The 15,562-nt window shown below is 39.1% G+C and overlaps 1 protein-coding gene across 1 annotated transcript in view; it reads left to right on the forward strand.

Annotated features, from left to right (window-relative positions):
- Window positions 1-7,552: 7,552 nt before the first annotated feature.
- Window positions 7,553-15,562, forward strand: part of LOC131264451 (protein sax-3-like) — a 36,627-nt gene continuing 28,617 nt past the window's right edge. Inside the window, exon 1 of the mRNA XM_058266751.1 lies at window positions 7,553-7,718. Within this exon, the coding sequence (XP_058122734.1) occupies window positions 7,553-7,718 (166 nt within the window). The remainder of the gene's footprint in view (window positions 7,719-15,562) is intronic.

Below are 15,562 nucleotides of genomic sequence, written 5' to 3' on the forward strand. Positions count from 1 at the left end.
GGTTGTTACTGGGTGTAAAATAGCATCTTTGGCCAGTGTCCGATAGCAGCGCTTGGATCGACCGACTCGGGGTGGTTAACCGGGGCCGGGTTAACTAGCGCCAGAAAATAAGTACGTGTGTAAGAACCCACAGCAGAGAGTTCTTACTGATGATGAGTTGTCCGCGCTTTTCACACATGTCAGTGTCTCGACAAGGCGGAAGAAGCGGCTTAAAATGAACATCAACGCGTTCTAGGTGTTTTCACTGACCATGACGTAGTGGTGCTGCACATCGTATATCGAAGAAGCCTGCTACGATCCGTGGTCACTGTTTGCCAACACGAACCAGAGGAGGGGTCGGACGATTTCTGAATGTTTCGCCTCATCGCCTTCCGAACCGGATGAAATGTATATATTATTATCGATATATCAAAATAATAAAACAAACAAAAATATTTTCCTGCATGAAAATAATTATTATGGGAAAGAAAAGATATCCTGAACTCAGCTCATATAATCTACTACGAATGGGTATAGGTTTTTTGCACGTATAGTCAGAAATAGGTGTTATAAACGCACAGTCACGTTGTCAAAAGCGTTCTCTTTTGAGGTGTACCGAAAGTGTAAACAGAACTGTTTTACACTTCTTTTCAGAATTCGGTTTACACCTAGATTGCATAGAAAATCTGCTGCAAAAGAAGAGGTAAAAGGATTCTGAAAAGAAGACCGGGCAGTTGTGAAGAGAATTCTTTTACACCTGAATAACACCAAAATTTCTCGTTGTATTAATTAATTGTATTAATTGACATTAGTTCAGTTCTCTTACAATTTACAGTTCGTGAAGCCAATCACAAAAAATTTTGCTTTTCACACGAAAGTCAATACTCAAGGATCCAAACTTTCGATGTATTGTTTCAAAGAAGTGGCGGGCCGCATCCAATGTTCTGGCGGGCCGCATGTTTGACATCCCTGATATAGAGCAAAATTTTTGTGTTCACAGTCGGCAGCTGGAGCTACTCGAAAATACGTTGCTCGTATGAGATGATGGCTGTCTTCACAAACTGCGATCTCATATCGCTCAAGAAGCAGTAAGAACCCCCTAGACAATTTTAACGTTTTCGCTCAAGTTAGTCAATAAGAATGTTTGAGACTTTTTTATTGGACAAAATATTTGCGAAATGTTTTAGCATTCGAATTGAAATAGTTAAAATGGTTTGTGTTTTTACACAACATTGTACCTTTACTTATTAAATTCGCTAACCGAATTTCATCATGCTACAAAATTTTGTTAGAAATCCACGTTTATTGATTTATATTTTAGCTATAGTTTCCTTCCCCTATCCACCGACCAGCCACTGGATTCTTATTCAAGGCATTAACGCTATACATTGCTATCACAATATTCAGATGAGACAACATCGTCATGCGTATCACTTACCACCTTTTAAACATCAGAACCGTGGTCCTTGGTATCCTTGCAATGCCATTCGGCCATAGCCAGCTGAAACCTTTTAACTACCAGAGGTGTTCAGAAACTGTGTGCCCAAAGTTGACTGCGATCGATGGGCAATGACAAGATGCCTTCCACCCGCTACCAACGAACGCTGGTTGGCTCTTCATTTATAATCCTTGGCAGCCATCGTATCGCCCATCATCAGGGTCGTTGCGCTTCGTTCCATCTCGCTTCGTAAGGGTTCGCGACCAACGAGGTTCTCGGGCAGTTACGAGCGGTGTGGGAGAAGGCGATGAGGTAGCATAACAGTCACAGGACGAGTCTCGGGTTGATGAGTTTGTAGCTACCGAGTCGGGAGCGGAGGTGGTTTTACGAGTTGTGTTTAGCTTGGTGGAGTGTAAAATAAATTAAAGCCTATGACCACCTGCCAGGCCGATCGAACCACCGAAAGGATCAAAGCACTCGGCTTAAAATCGGAGGTTAAATGGTTTCGTTGTGAAGGTTTTCGTAGAATGTCCTTTGTACAATTCAACTCATATTACCAGCGGGGATGAGATTGACGCATTAAGTGGCAGGTATCCATACATACACAGTGACTCTTTTTGATTTCATATTATCGGACAGCGCATCGATTGCAGTCTTTTGAACCAATATGTACTTGAATATGGTGTAAATTTATGTGTTTTAGCATGTTTTTCTCACCTTAACTCTGTACTATCATCATGCCCAGTCCTGCAAATACTGTAGTTTGAAGACAGCTCATATCATTGGAAGCGAGTCTAATTGTGTAGCTGCTATATGCTTTTAATGCTTTAAAAGGATTCGTTTATCAGTGGAGATTCAACTGCCTACCACTTATCTTAAACAATCCTAATAAACAACCTTATATTGCCTATCGTGAAACCTTTCCAAACAAATTGTGCGATTCTCGTTTGTTGTACCATTTTCACCCTAGCGAGAGACATATCTCATGTTGTTTGCTTCATTATGATATTTGTTTACTGCTCCAAAAATTCCTCATTTTAACAAAAAGATTACAAAATAAAAACTATGCTGTTATCAATCACACATAGACAAGCAACGCTAGTAACGGATTACCTCTTATCACTCTAGAACACAATGAAATTCGTCGCATTTTTTAAACATCTCGTCGACTTCCGCACAACCAACAGCGATATTTATGCATCTGTTATTCTTTGTGCATTATAAATATTTATGGTGCATCTGATTTTCTTTTTGTCTTTACTCAACAGACCGAACACATTTCCTGCCGATTTGGACCAGACAAAATAAAAAATAAATTTACTCCTCAAATAGTTGCCCTGCCCAATGCAGAGTTGGCAGGAGTGAAAGAAGGAGCATCAACTTGGGTGAAAGCGGTATGATCACGCTGAGTGGTGCATCATCTGAATCTATTTGATTCAATTTAACATTCACCATGCATGCAGGCGTGGGACAGGTAGAATGCATTATTGTCGCTAAATATTTCATGAATAGTGAATTTGGTGGGAGTTGAGTGGAAGCCGAGGCTTCCACAGAGCCAAAACAAAAAAAAAAGAAATAGTATCACAATATCACCTGCGCTCTCGGGACTTGATTCAATTATAGCAAAAACTGCGAAATCACGTTTTCCAGCGACTGTTGTACATCTCATTAAAATTTTTGTACAATTAAATAATTTTCACACACCCTTCTATTGTCGAAACAGCGATCAAGACGATGTGAATTCAGACCTATTGATATATTAGAGATACACAGTACATGTACACGGTAAACAAGCACATTCTTTTAAAACCTATTGGCAATGACTTTTTTTAAATCCTATAACGACAATGAGTATTATAAAAAGTGGGGTACAGTAAATGTTTTGAATCATCATTGGAAAATATGTTAAATCAAATATGAAAAAACGCCCGTTTTCACTTTAGCTATCCGTTTCCAGTCATAATTTTCATCGTGATTCGACACATCTATAGGCTGAGTACAAAATTCAACATGTGATTCAAGAGTATCACGTTTGCAAAGATCTAACCCTCTAGGCATTTCAGCACACCGATGAACCCTCGTTCAACTGTTTGGAATGTTATTCAGAGCAATAAATCAAGGATAAAGCTTGAATGCTGTGCCTTTCCGAAGGAAAACTACTGTTCTTGTTCTTCTACGTCTGAAATCTTTCGCCTAGAAGCAAATCTATGTGCAGGATGTTTCATGGTGTTTGAAATCAAATCGATAAAAGTAGAGAATTTCAAGTTTGAGCCTAGCAACAGGACGCTCGGATTCCTGCACTAGGTGATGTTCTTGGTTTGTCCCAATGTTTACCATTATGCAAATTGTGAGGACGGTGGCCAAGAATTGTGTTTCTAGAGGATGGCTGGGATAACCAAAATCGTTTTACTCGACTTTGTTTTCATTGTGATTCGATTCCTGCCTTTAAACCAAAATGCTAATGAAAACAATAAATTGAATTCCGACAATCATTTTTTCGGTTTATTGGAATATAAATGGAGTTGTTGAACAAAGTAATTCATGGTATTAAAGACATGTTTTCACGTAAATTCTGCATAATACAAAATAAAGGAATATTTAAGTTTATCATTTATTAAATTAGTTGTACAATAATGAAAGGATTAAAAACAATCTTTAAATTATGCTGATAATTTAAAGGTTTTTTATACATTCTAGTCGACTTGGTTTAAAAATAGCTACAGTAAGACGATTCCACTACCAAAAAGCACAACGTAGATGAATAAATCAAATAAATTAAAAACTTCTACACGTTGGACTCTGCCTAGTTGATGAATGGTAAGAGCCCATAAATCCAACCTTACATGTGATCAGATGAATTAAAATTTTCCGTGCTGTGCTGTGTTGCTCTTTTGAATAGAGTACACTTTCAAGTATCCTTAAATGGAAGAATACCATAAATAACAATTTCAACACTTTTTACGAGCTAGAGGAAAATATAACACATGTAAATTTTCAGCACTAGCATTCGATCGAAACTTGTCCCTCAGCTTATTGATCTTTGATGCTACTGCGGGCAATCTGGTTTGATTTGAATGAATTGTTAAGGGAGTATAGTAATCCAAACGAAAGTATCCAAGGGTCAGGTCCGGACTCCCCTCAGTTCAAACAAACTCCATTCGCTTGGTTTTACGAGAAAATACGTGACAGCCGAAGATGCAAAAAATTAATTATTCACCACGAGTCATACATAATGGGAGAAAGTAACATTATAAATTTATGTATATATTTTCGATTGTGTGCAGGTTTCTCATTCTTTAATCTGGAGGTTAACCGTTGCAGCTCTTGAGCGTACGTTAGAACTTCCCATCTCTCGGCACGTTTGCACACGTGTAACACCTACCCTCGCACAATTGTTGAAACAACCTGACTTTCTCTTCATCCCTCCAGGGCCATCCCAATGTACCTGTAGCGGAGCGAATGCTGATTCATCCTTGTCTAGAACTGTCTGACGGCTGACTGAAGTTTATTGGGGTTTTGGGGTGTTTTTGTACAAGAGTTTGTTAGGGCTACGTTGACCGGAAAATTCCAAATCTTGGCATTCGTAGGGTTGACTGTTTGGAAAGGAAACTTCAACCATCGTTTTGTTTCGGTATTAACATGACTTGCATCGATTTGGTTTTTACATGAAAATGTTTCTGTGCGTTGCGAATATCTACCAATGCCTGACTGCTCAGTTGAACAATGTTTCAGATCCATCGTTTAGCAGTAGCTCTCGATTACCGTGGGCTATAGAGATAATTTCACTGTGAATTTGATGTCACGTTATAACTTACATGATTTCCTAATCAGAAATCATATCTGTCTGTTCAATCTGTAAAGCAAAATAAAAAAAAAATAGAAGTATATTTACTAACCATCGGTGAAATTTTCACCCACAAACATCACGTTTTGAAAAATATCCCTCTTTCAAACACGCTTATACTTCTGGTGGTTTGGCCTACGGCACTACTGGGGGACTGCTCAGATTCGGAAAGTTAACTGCGCAGAATCGGAAACTCTCGCATCGACCATCTTCTCCGCTTATTTGGCAGCGGACACGTTCAGCGGGCTAGGAAAGGTAGCAACACAAAAATCGTTCCACGTCGTATCAAATACCTATAGATAGGTAACGAGCTTCTCTGCGGAGCACAGGCACTGAGTGGAGATTGACTCTCCGTAAATGTGGCTCCCGACCGATTTGGTTGCAGACGGTAGGTTGGCAGACGGCCCAGAGCTGTTCGGCTTTTTTGGATCCTTAATAGCCGACCCCCGACGTTTCCTAGGAACCGAAGGTTGTTTGCTCTCGCCTGTTGGCGTTTGGAGTTTTTCCCTGTTCGGCCCCGTCCGGCAGTCGAGAAAGGTGAGTGGCCTCGAATGGACGAAACGGTTCGTCCTTGCTGCTACGCGCTACGATTTTGCTGCCAGAGGCTCGGTCTAAAGAGCTGTGGATGGGGAGCTCATCTTTTAACGTTGGTTCGATTTGCGGGCAACGGGCCTAGCAGTCCTTCGAAAGCGTGTGAAGAAATGTGCTGTGGTTTAAAATTTTGAATCACGTTGTTGAACGTGTGTAACAGAAAATAAAAGCCCATTAGCTCTGAATCAAACATGCACAAAATGGGCAACTGAAAAGGATGGATGAATAGGAATATTCTTGGATAAGTTCCTCGGTGTCGGTGCAGTATGCGGTGGTGTGGTGAACAGGGACAGCGAAAAGAAATAAAAAAGATTTCCCGTTTCCGATCCAAATGGTCAATTGCAAAATTGCGCAATAAATTGCGGGCGGTGCAAACGGGAGGGGTGTTTTATGTGACGGAAGAAAACAACAACCAATCTACCCAACGAAGCCTCACGCACCTAAAGTGAACGTGAATTTGCGAAGGCAAAATGGTGGAAAGAAACGCAAAATTCACAAAAGCCGTCGCGGAATTCTTTGTCTGTGACTACGAGTGCTAAACATGGTTCCGTGAGCTGCGAGCCCGCAAGGAGTAGGGCAATTTTCATCAATGTCCGCCAAAGAAAAGGAAAAGCGTAGTCAGAGCGGATGGTGCTTCTGAGTGCAAACCATTGTTTGTTGGCAAATGGGCGAAGAGTGAGGGAGCTGTGTGCTTGTGCAGGAAGTGGAATTTGATTAATTGAGTGTTATTTTCTTTCGGTTTCCCTGCGCCTCCCGGGACACCATCATTTTTAGGGTGACTCTTTTTTCCGACCCATTTCCGGCGCGAATGGTTTGAAAAGGTTTGTTTTTCTTTCGAAACCAACTCTTGCAAAGGTGCGATAAGGCGCGGAGCTTCCTACCGGAAACGTGCTGGAAAGTTGTCGAGCGTTATAACGGATGAAAACCCTCACGTTCATTTTTATTCGATTTTTATTCTGTAATCATTGCATGGCAATAGTTTTGGGCCGAATTAACGAAAATGAACCAAGCCCCAGCTTTGCGCGTGTGTATGAGGTGAAAGTGAAACCGAAAAATCTGCTTCTAAACCTACTGATAGTGACGATATTGTTACAGGAAGGAGGATAACGTGAGTGTGAAAGCAGTGAATGAAGAAAATAAATTATATTATTCCGCTTATGCGGTTACTATGCTGAATCTGTCAGCTGGAATGGAGTTGCCGCATCACTGCTAATGATGGAGGTGTTTTAACTTCAACAGTTTAGCTCCTCCTGCCTTCTGCTCGTTTCTAGTCTTCAGCCATGGAGAATTGTTGAATAGTGCGTGAAAGTGGGCATTATTAGCCAACGAGCTTGTAGTAGCTAAAATCGGAGCCTAGCAGCTTTCGTGTAGGAAATCCTGCGTGAAAATAGAATGTTTGTGGGTTGCGTGAGAGTGCAATAAATGGGAAAATCATCCTCTAATTTGCGAAACAAACGACCGAACGAAGTGTTGAGCCCAGTGCCTGGGCTACTATAAAGTTGTGACCAGTACCAGACGGATAAGCATTGGTGGCAGTGTCGAATCATCATCGAATCGGTGTTTTTGAAGCTGTTAAAATTGAAGCATAATTGGAAATACATACCCCGCAGAGTGGGGATCTGGAGTGTGGAAAATTGCGTTGGACGCAGCGCAATTGATCTTTGGCTTGAGTATCCATGTCCTGAAGCAAACAACGTGGGATGAAGCGAACGGAAAAAGGATACTGTGCGACGAAAAAGATGCGCCCAGATTACGTGTCAACGCGAAGCAGAAGGCCAAAATTTGCCGGCGGTATTGGTGCGAGCAATATCGGCTCGGTTGGAGTCATCGGGTTGCACTTGTTATTGATTCTACATTTCAACGAAGGTAATTAAATGTTTAATCAGCGTCTTCATCAGTTACCTTTCCGTTTATTTTCGAAAAATGGTAAAACATAGACCCTATCTGGGCTAGTAAGTGGTTTAAGGTAAACTACAGTAGAACATTTTTTCAAATGGAAATATGAGATGTGACGATACTAATTTTACCTATTCACAAAAGTGGGTTTCAATACAATTCTTATGCTTGGAATGATTCTATGTTCTGAACCGTTTACTTGAATGATTTTGGGTTAAGGCGCACAGACGTATTTTTTCATCATAAACCGTATCGTTTTTTACAAACTTCGTATTCTACACATTTACTAAACACAGCTGGTGAAAGAGTTGTGCAGAATCAGCACAGACTTCGATCGAATCGAGCTCATACATGTTACTTAGACAGTTTTCATATTACTCCAAATCACAGTTAATGGAGTCCGGTAGTCCAATAGGGAATTTGCTGTCCACCATGTTTGTTTCCTACCACTGCAAAATACTGTTTATAGAATTTGGTGTTTACCCCTTAATCATTGGTACATCCAGAGTATGTACGTTGTATTGAATAAGATTAGGATTTAGAAAAATCCTTACAATTGAGTGTGCAACGGCCGTACACAAAGTAAAAACAGTAACTGTTAAAAATGTCTTGTATTTTTATGTTCCAAAGGTTCAGTTCCTTTGACGTGGTATGTATGAAACTGACAGCTCGATTGAATCGGATTAATTCGTTCGAAGTCCGTGCTGTGGCTGGTGATGTTTTAAAGCATTTACTATGGGAAGATGCGGCTTTTACGGTTTGTTTTTTAAGGATATGTTTATAGGCCCCACATTTATCTGGTTTTCAAAAGTAAGGGACATTTTAAATTCTTACCCGGATCGATAGTATCAGTTTCTTTCAGGCTTTGAACGTCTGATGTTCTTTGTATCTCCAGTCGGATCCGGTGGGATGACATTAGAGGCATAATCGAGAGATATTATCAACTCGTGTAGTATCAACAATTACAGGATATTTTAAAGTCACTATAGATTTATACTTTGACTACACTATGACATCTCTCACAATCGCGTGGTAATGCTGGTTTCATTATCGCTTAATATTCTTGTTAATATGTCACACGGAAGACATTAACTGTTTTTTTTCAGAAAATGTATCTTCCATATTTAGTTTATTTAAACGTTTAAAGTCTATGACACGTTTGATAGAAAGTGTGAAATTACATTTAGTAGAATTGATAAAAAATTGACAAAGAAATGGAATGTCTTGCTCAGATAAGCAGCATAGATATTGCATCTAACACACGATTAGTATTTGAGAAAGAAATGCAGGCATCATTCTGATAGTACGGTTGTGATCTTTAATTCAGCTTTACTTATCTATTCAATTGATATTTGAATTGAAGGGTTAAAATAAAACCATGTTTTGTTCTGATGAGAATGTTCTCATCAGGTTTCGTAATGAATCAAACATTAGACAAGTGCGCAACGGCGACGCTTTCGAAACGCAGCAAGTAATCGTTGTCGATTAAGTGTGTAAATAAAGTTAATTGTGTGCGAAGCGTCACACCATGTGTAGCTACTACCCAATGGCGTTTTACTGCCGATTGTACCCATCCAATTTTCACTAATGTGACTCAAAAAAACGCTTGCTCCTCTCGGGGGCCTTGTTCTACCGTCTACGAAAGCTGACAGAGAGTTTAGTGAAGCGAAAAAGAACATAAAACAACCCGGAACAGGTTCAGATGGCTCACGTCCTTTCGTGCCTCACTCTTTACATGAGAAGGATTCATGCTGCGTAGTTGCTTTTGCTTGTAGTTGGGAGACGGGAAAATATTTCCCATGTTACAGATACGCAGAAAAAGTGCCACGAATGTACAGAAAAACAAACAAAAGCGAAATATTTTAGCCCTACAATTTCCCTCTGATGGCTCAAAATTGACCATCCACGTAAGTGGCCCAGTAGTCTGCAATATCCAGTTGACCGTTTGTTCCTCTTGCCATGGAGAAGGAGCGAAGGAGCTGGACGAAACCCGTGTTGCTGACGTACGTGCTCCCATGGCCTGGCAATAATTCTGCCTCTGGCAATCCAACATAGACCGTGTTCCCAGGAGTAGGATAAGTCGTTGGTGAATGCACGAGCACGGCCGAGGAAAGCGCGTGTTGGAATTAATTGGGTTGACCAACGCCGTGTTGACCCTAAAAGCAGGGCGTTGAGCAGCTAAACACCAACAGGAATGTTTGCCCAAACGGGCCAAAGACATGACGGCAACGCCGGAATTGCCAAGCCCTTGGCAAGACTCAAGGTATTGTGCTCCATTTTACTCTTGGCACGATGCAACGTAAGACCATATTTTCGACTATTATGACTGTTTATGCGATAGACTTAATGTTTTCGCCCTCTTGTGCTGGAAACAACCACGCAGTACACACGGCTGAAGCGTTGTGTCCTTGCGCAAGGGTTAGGGTGTGGGGCAATAAAGCATTGTCAAGCGTTCGGCGAACCCGACCAAACGGAGACACTCACTTCCTGCTGCTTACGTGATGTTTTAAGAAATGAATCTCTCAATCAAGGAAACGAAGGTTTTTCTATCGCCATGCTACTTTGGGCCATTTTTAGGTTTGCAGACCAACAATGCTTTATTCTTGTTTATGTTAAAATCAAATAATGTGATGAAAGTGTGAAGTGAAGTTTCTCTTTGTTTGGAGATCCTACACCGATTTTAGTGAACACGATCCTTGTTCAATGATTTGATTTTTACGCATCAATGCATCTAAAACTTCGAACGAAAGTTGTATTAGATACCTTAATAGTAAGAGAAATGCTACGATAAATAACATTATCAGTAGAATATTTGTTTTATCAAGAAAGCCACCAACTAAACTTGGTATAATGCAAACAGTTATTTTGTTCTCTCCCTTTTGAAACTTATCACTACCTGTGGCTGATTCGCGGTTCGGAGTTCGAACAAATGACGACACAGTAAAATTTTCTAAGCACCAAAGATATGGGAACTAAAAATTAAGTCTGCTTGCCGCAAGTGTTGGTTCGCGAATGACGTAAATATTGTTTATTAATAACTAATTTTTTTTATTGTACTAATTAGTTTATTTTACTGTTGGAAGCGCCAGCGCCATCTGCTGGATTACGTTTGTCGGTCGATCGTCAGCATCGACCGCACTCGATCGAACGTCAATAATTTTGTCAACAAAAATATCAACAAAATTATTGACACCTTGCAACTCATGACAGAGATTTTAGAGCACGAAATGTACTTTCATGGCGGTACGGCCTTGAAGCAGACGTGAATTTATATGAAGGAGATAGGACGCGATTCAAATCTACCCCGCCACAGGTACGCCGCGTTTTGAGTACGAACCAACAATTTCGATAACTTGATTAAAATATTCGTACAAAATTGTTGTTAGTGAATAAATATGCATGGTTGATTTCTTATGCCCTAGCGCCTTTGTTCATTTGTCTGTTTGATGATTGTCAAGTGACGACGATACTCTTTGGTATCGGGGGTAAATTAGAAGACGTTTTAATGGCAACCAAAAGTAGATCGAAAGAAACAGGCATTTCCACGACACTCACGCATCCCAACGTTTCACGCTTAGGAAGTGGGAATGACGTTTAGGAAGTTCGTGACGGTGAAGTACATTACGAGTTAGACATCAAAATAACTTATCAGATATTGATTGACTCAAGCATATTGTAACAAAAGGGAACTAACTTTATCGCAGTCCGTTGAACTGTTGTAAATAGCACCGTGCAGAGTAAAATATACTGGTTTGCCTTGTATTGCCGGAAAACAAGCAATAATCGCAGAAAGTTCCGTAAGTGCTGGTACCAACGAAATTAGTTTTTTCAAAGTTTTCCTTGGTAGAAGGGGCGTAAGAACTTTACTTTTTGATTGTATGTCGGTCTTGGCTATCATCTCCTGAGGGTGCACGTTACATTAGGGGAACTCTCTCTTAAACAATGGATAGCTATTGAAAACTAGTGTAGCCCAAGAGTCTACCAACACTATTTATTGTATGAGTTAAATATTGTTTCAAACAGAACATTTATATTGGTTGATCTTAAAGTTACATAAGTAGTAAGCCATAGTTTGTTCCTCTTTTAAAAACGTGGAAGGTAAAAACTTCAAACCAAGGTTTAAAAATTACAACCAAAACCTTATCTATTAAGGGCTTCTGATTTGAATAAAAATTTGAAATCAATAGCCTCACGGCCACGACAGCTGAAAAATAATTTTCACCCGAAAAAACCGGTTTTTTTTCGCTTCAACACCGTTTTCACGACGTTAACCATGGCCGGGCTCTTCATCGTAAAGCACTCACAACACTGTCTTTTATCAGAAGATTTTTAATGAAATTGATAATTCTTTAATTAATATATCAAATAAACGTTCAATATTTGCTAGACTCGATGATAATACGCACCACGGCAGAACAGTTTGCTTAGATTTGAGCTGTCAAAACATTTTCACCCTTTTTGCGCTACCATTTTCGTGGTCCATCCACAGATTTTGAAAAACTTTTTCGGCACTCACAGTCGCGAAAAAGTGAGTGCCGAAAAAGTTTTTCGCCTCTCGTGGCCGTGAGGCTAATGTTCTTGAGCTCAATTAGAAAAAAATTAAGGTAACTACTCAAGGTTCTGGGTAATCTACGTAGCGTGCTTCTTTTCTCTTGAAAAATTCACTTTATTTCTATTATAACACTTATTATATTTATTTAAAATTCTGAGATGCGTTGCTGCCATTACGAAGCGCAAACTGTTAGCCGAAACATGACGTTTATGCTGGTTGTATATGTTGGTGGCCCTAGTTGTTGGGTTTGCATGCTAAGTATTCATAAGCTATTCTTTCAGCTTTCAGCGTAGACATTTGCAGATGTATTTTCCGACAAACGAACTTCTCTTTTTGCATTTTCATTTGAAACATTTAAAACTACTCTATACCCGGTTGACAAAAATTCAAATTTTTTGCAGCTGTCATGTAGTACCAGCAAGTTTTTCCATGGCAGATTGCTGGGACTCTTGCTGGAACTACATAGTACCAGCAACAATGTCAATTTCTGTCAACCGGGTATTCTTCAATATACAGGCTGGCCCCGGTTTTCGTCAGCCTCGGTTTTCGTCGTTTGACAAATCGTTCGAAGCTGGTTTATAGTAGCGTGCTTTGTTCTTTACTCATATGAATCAATGCATTTTGTATGACAGAAGATCTGAACATGGACTTATAAACGAGCAGTGCAGGTTTTCTGCTTCAGACTACTTTGCTCAATTAAAAATATCTTCCACTTGAAGCACTGAATGTATTATTGTAAACCTACACGGCATGGAAACCAAAGAAGTAAAACGGAATATAAAACAGTTGATGGCCATTGATTTGTTGATTAAATACACAAACTTTGTTATAGTTTGAAGAACAACTTCATATCAACCACTGAAAATTCAGACGAGAATAATGATCACATCCAACGTTTGTTTTGTGTTAGTCAAGTCTTGACTAGGTATTATAAACGTAAGAAATTTAGTCCGCTAGCCCCCAAGGTTACTACACACTAGACAGGTTGCGACAAATAGAACATTTTTACCGCTTGGAGATAAAAAAATGAAAGAAAAATTTGACAAACAAGTTGGAATGGTTTGTTTACGTTCGGATTGGAATAACGAAGATTTTTTTTTTTAATATTTAAATAAACTGTTAGCGCTCACAGCGAAAAATCATAAGCGCTGCTATTTTTAATCAAAGAAGGCTTTAACCAGATTATTAAAGTTAGTGGAGGGACAGATTCACAGTTCCACGAGAGCAGGCGTTATAAGAACACGAAATCTATTGAGTTGATTGAAAATTGTTCCATACAACAAAAACCATGTCTTCTAATTTCAAGTGTTGTGTGAAATCTTGTAAAAACAATAGATATAATGTGAAAAAATTTAATAAAATAATATGGTTCCATAAATTTCCCACAACTGAACCAATTAAACAAAAATGGATAAGTTTTTGTGGAAAGGAAACGGGTTGGATACCATAATCAAATAATGTGGTGTGCTCTCAACATTTTATTGAAGCCGATTACCAATTAGGTAGTACGCAGGCAGTTAAGCATGGATGTAATTGGCTCAATCCTGAAGGTGAGATAATTAAACTACTTTTAGTGAAACTTATGCAATCAATATGTCCTTCCAGCAATTCCTTCCATCCTGTTAGACGAAAATGCTAATGATGTTTTTCACCCTTCTGTCGACAAGGAGAACCAGTATGAAAATATACAAGGATCTTCTTTGCAGCAACTGGAAGGTAATATTTTGGGAAACCAATCCGCCGCACTAATTTTAACCATGCTAATACATGTTTAAATGTGATTTCAGCCACTCCATCTACCTCAAACCTATGCTCAAAGTGTAATTCACACGCAATAACAATATTACGGTTAGAAAATAGACTTGAGGAAATGGACCAGAGAAATAAGCAACTGGTCGATATTAATAATAAGTTAAGTGAAAGATTAAAAGAATTTCACGAGAAGGAAAAAACTCACATTAGGCTGCTAGAAGAACTAGAAAATACAACTAAAAAAATTAAGGAAGAATGGCCACGAGCGCATTTTGTAGAAAATATGAAGAAAAATCTAAAAGGGACATTGTCATCAAATCAAATAGATTTAATTTTGAATATTAAGAAAACAGTCAAATGGACTAAGCAAGAACTTTCGGCGGCATTCACACTAAAATATTTCAGTCAAAGGGCCTACCGTTACATGCTAACAGATTTAAATTATCCTCTACCATCCATAAGAACATTACAACGATATGCTAGCAAATTAGACATGAAACAAGGTATTTTGGAAGACATATTAACTTTTATAGGATTTTTTGCGCAGACATTAGAGCCTAGGGAACGAGAGTGTGTTTTATCATTCGATGAAATGAAGGTTTCTAAGATATTAGAGTACGATCCATCAGCAGATGAAGTGGTGGGTCCTTTTAACTACCTGCAGGTAGTAATGATCCGAGGGTTATTCAAGAATTGGAAGCAACCCATCTTTATTGCTTTTGATCAAAAAATGACTAAAGAAATATTATTTGATATAATTTCTAGGCTTAGCGATAAAATGATTAATGTAGTGGCGATTGTCAGCGATAATTGTCAAACAAACTTAGGATGTTGGAAAGAGCTAGGAGCACGGGATGACATTGAAAGACCATATTTTATCCATCCAAAAACTAAACAGAATGTTTATGTGATCCCAGATACACCGCATCTTTTAAAATTGTTAAGAAACTGGCTTCTGGATCACGGATTTGAGTATAATGGTAGAATAATTGAAGCAAGTAATCTTCTCCGTCTGATAGCAAAGAGAAACGAGTCCGAAATGACTCCTTTGTTCAAGCTTACCACATCACATGTCGATATGACTCCCCAAGAGCGTCAAAATGTTCGTCGAGCAGCAGAATTATTGTCTCGGACTACCGCTATAGCTCTTCGACGATATTTTCCAGAAGATGATGGTGCCAAATTTTTGGCGGATTTCATTGAAAAAGTTGATTTATGGTTCAGTATATCCAATTCGTATACCCCCTACGCGAAATTGGATTTTAAAAAATCGTTCATTGGTAGCGACAATCAAGTGCGAGCTCTTACAGATATGTATGAAACTGTATCAAAAATGACCATCCCAGGGAAAAATACGATGCAAGTTTTTCAACGTTCTATTCTGATGCAGATAAAATCTCTTCAAATGGTTTATGCAGATATGAAAACGAAACATGCTATTACTTTCATCTCTACACATAAGGTAATTCATATTTAAATTTTGAAATATTTTGTAACATCTGAACTCATG

Source organism: Anopheles coustani, chromosome 2 (assembly GCF_943734705.1).
Source record: "Anopheles coustani chromosome 2, idAnoCousDA_361_x.2, whole genome shotgun sequence".
Taxonomy (NCBI): Eukaryota; Metazoa; Arthropoda; class Insecta; order Diptera; family Culicidae; genus Anopheles; species Anopheles coustani.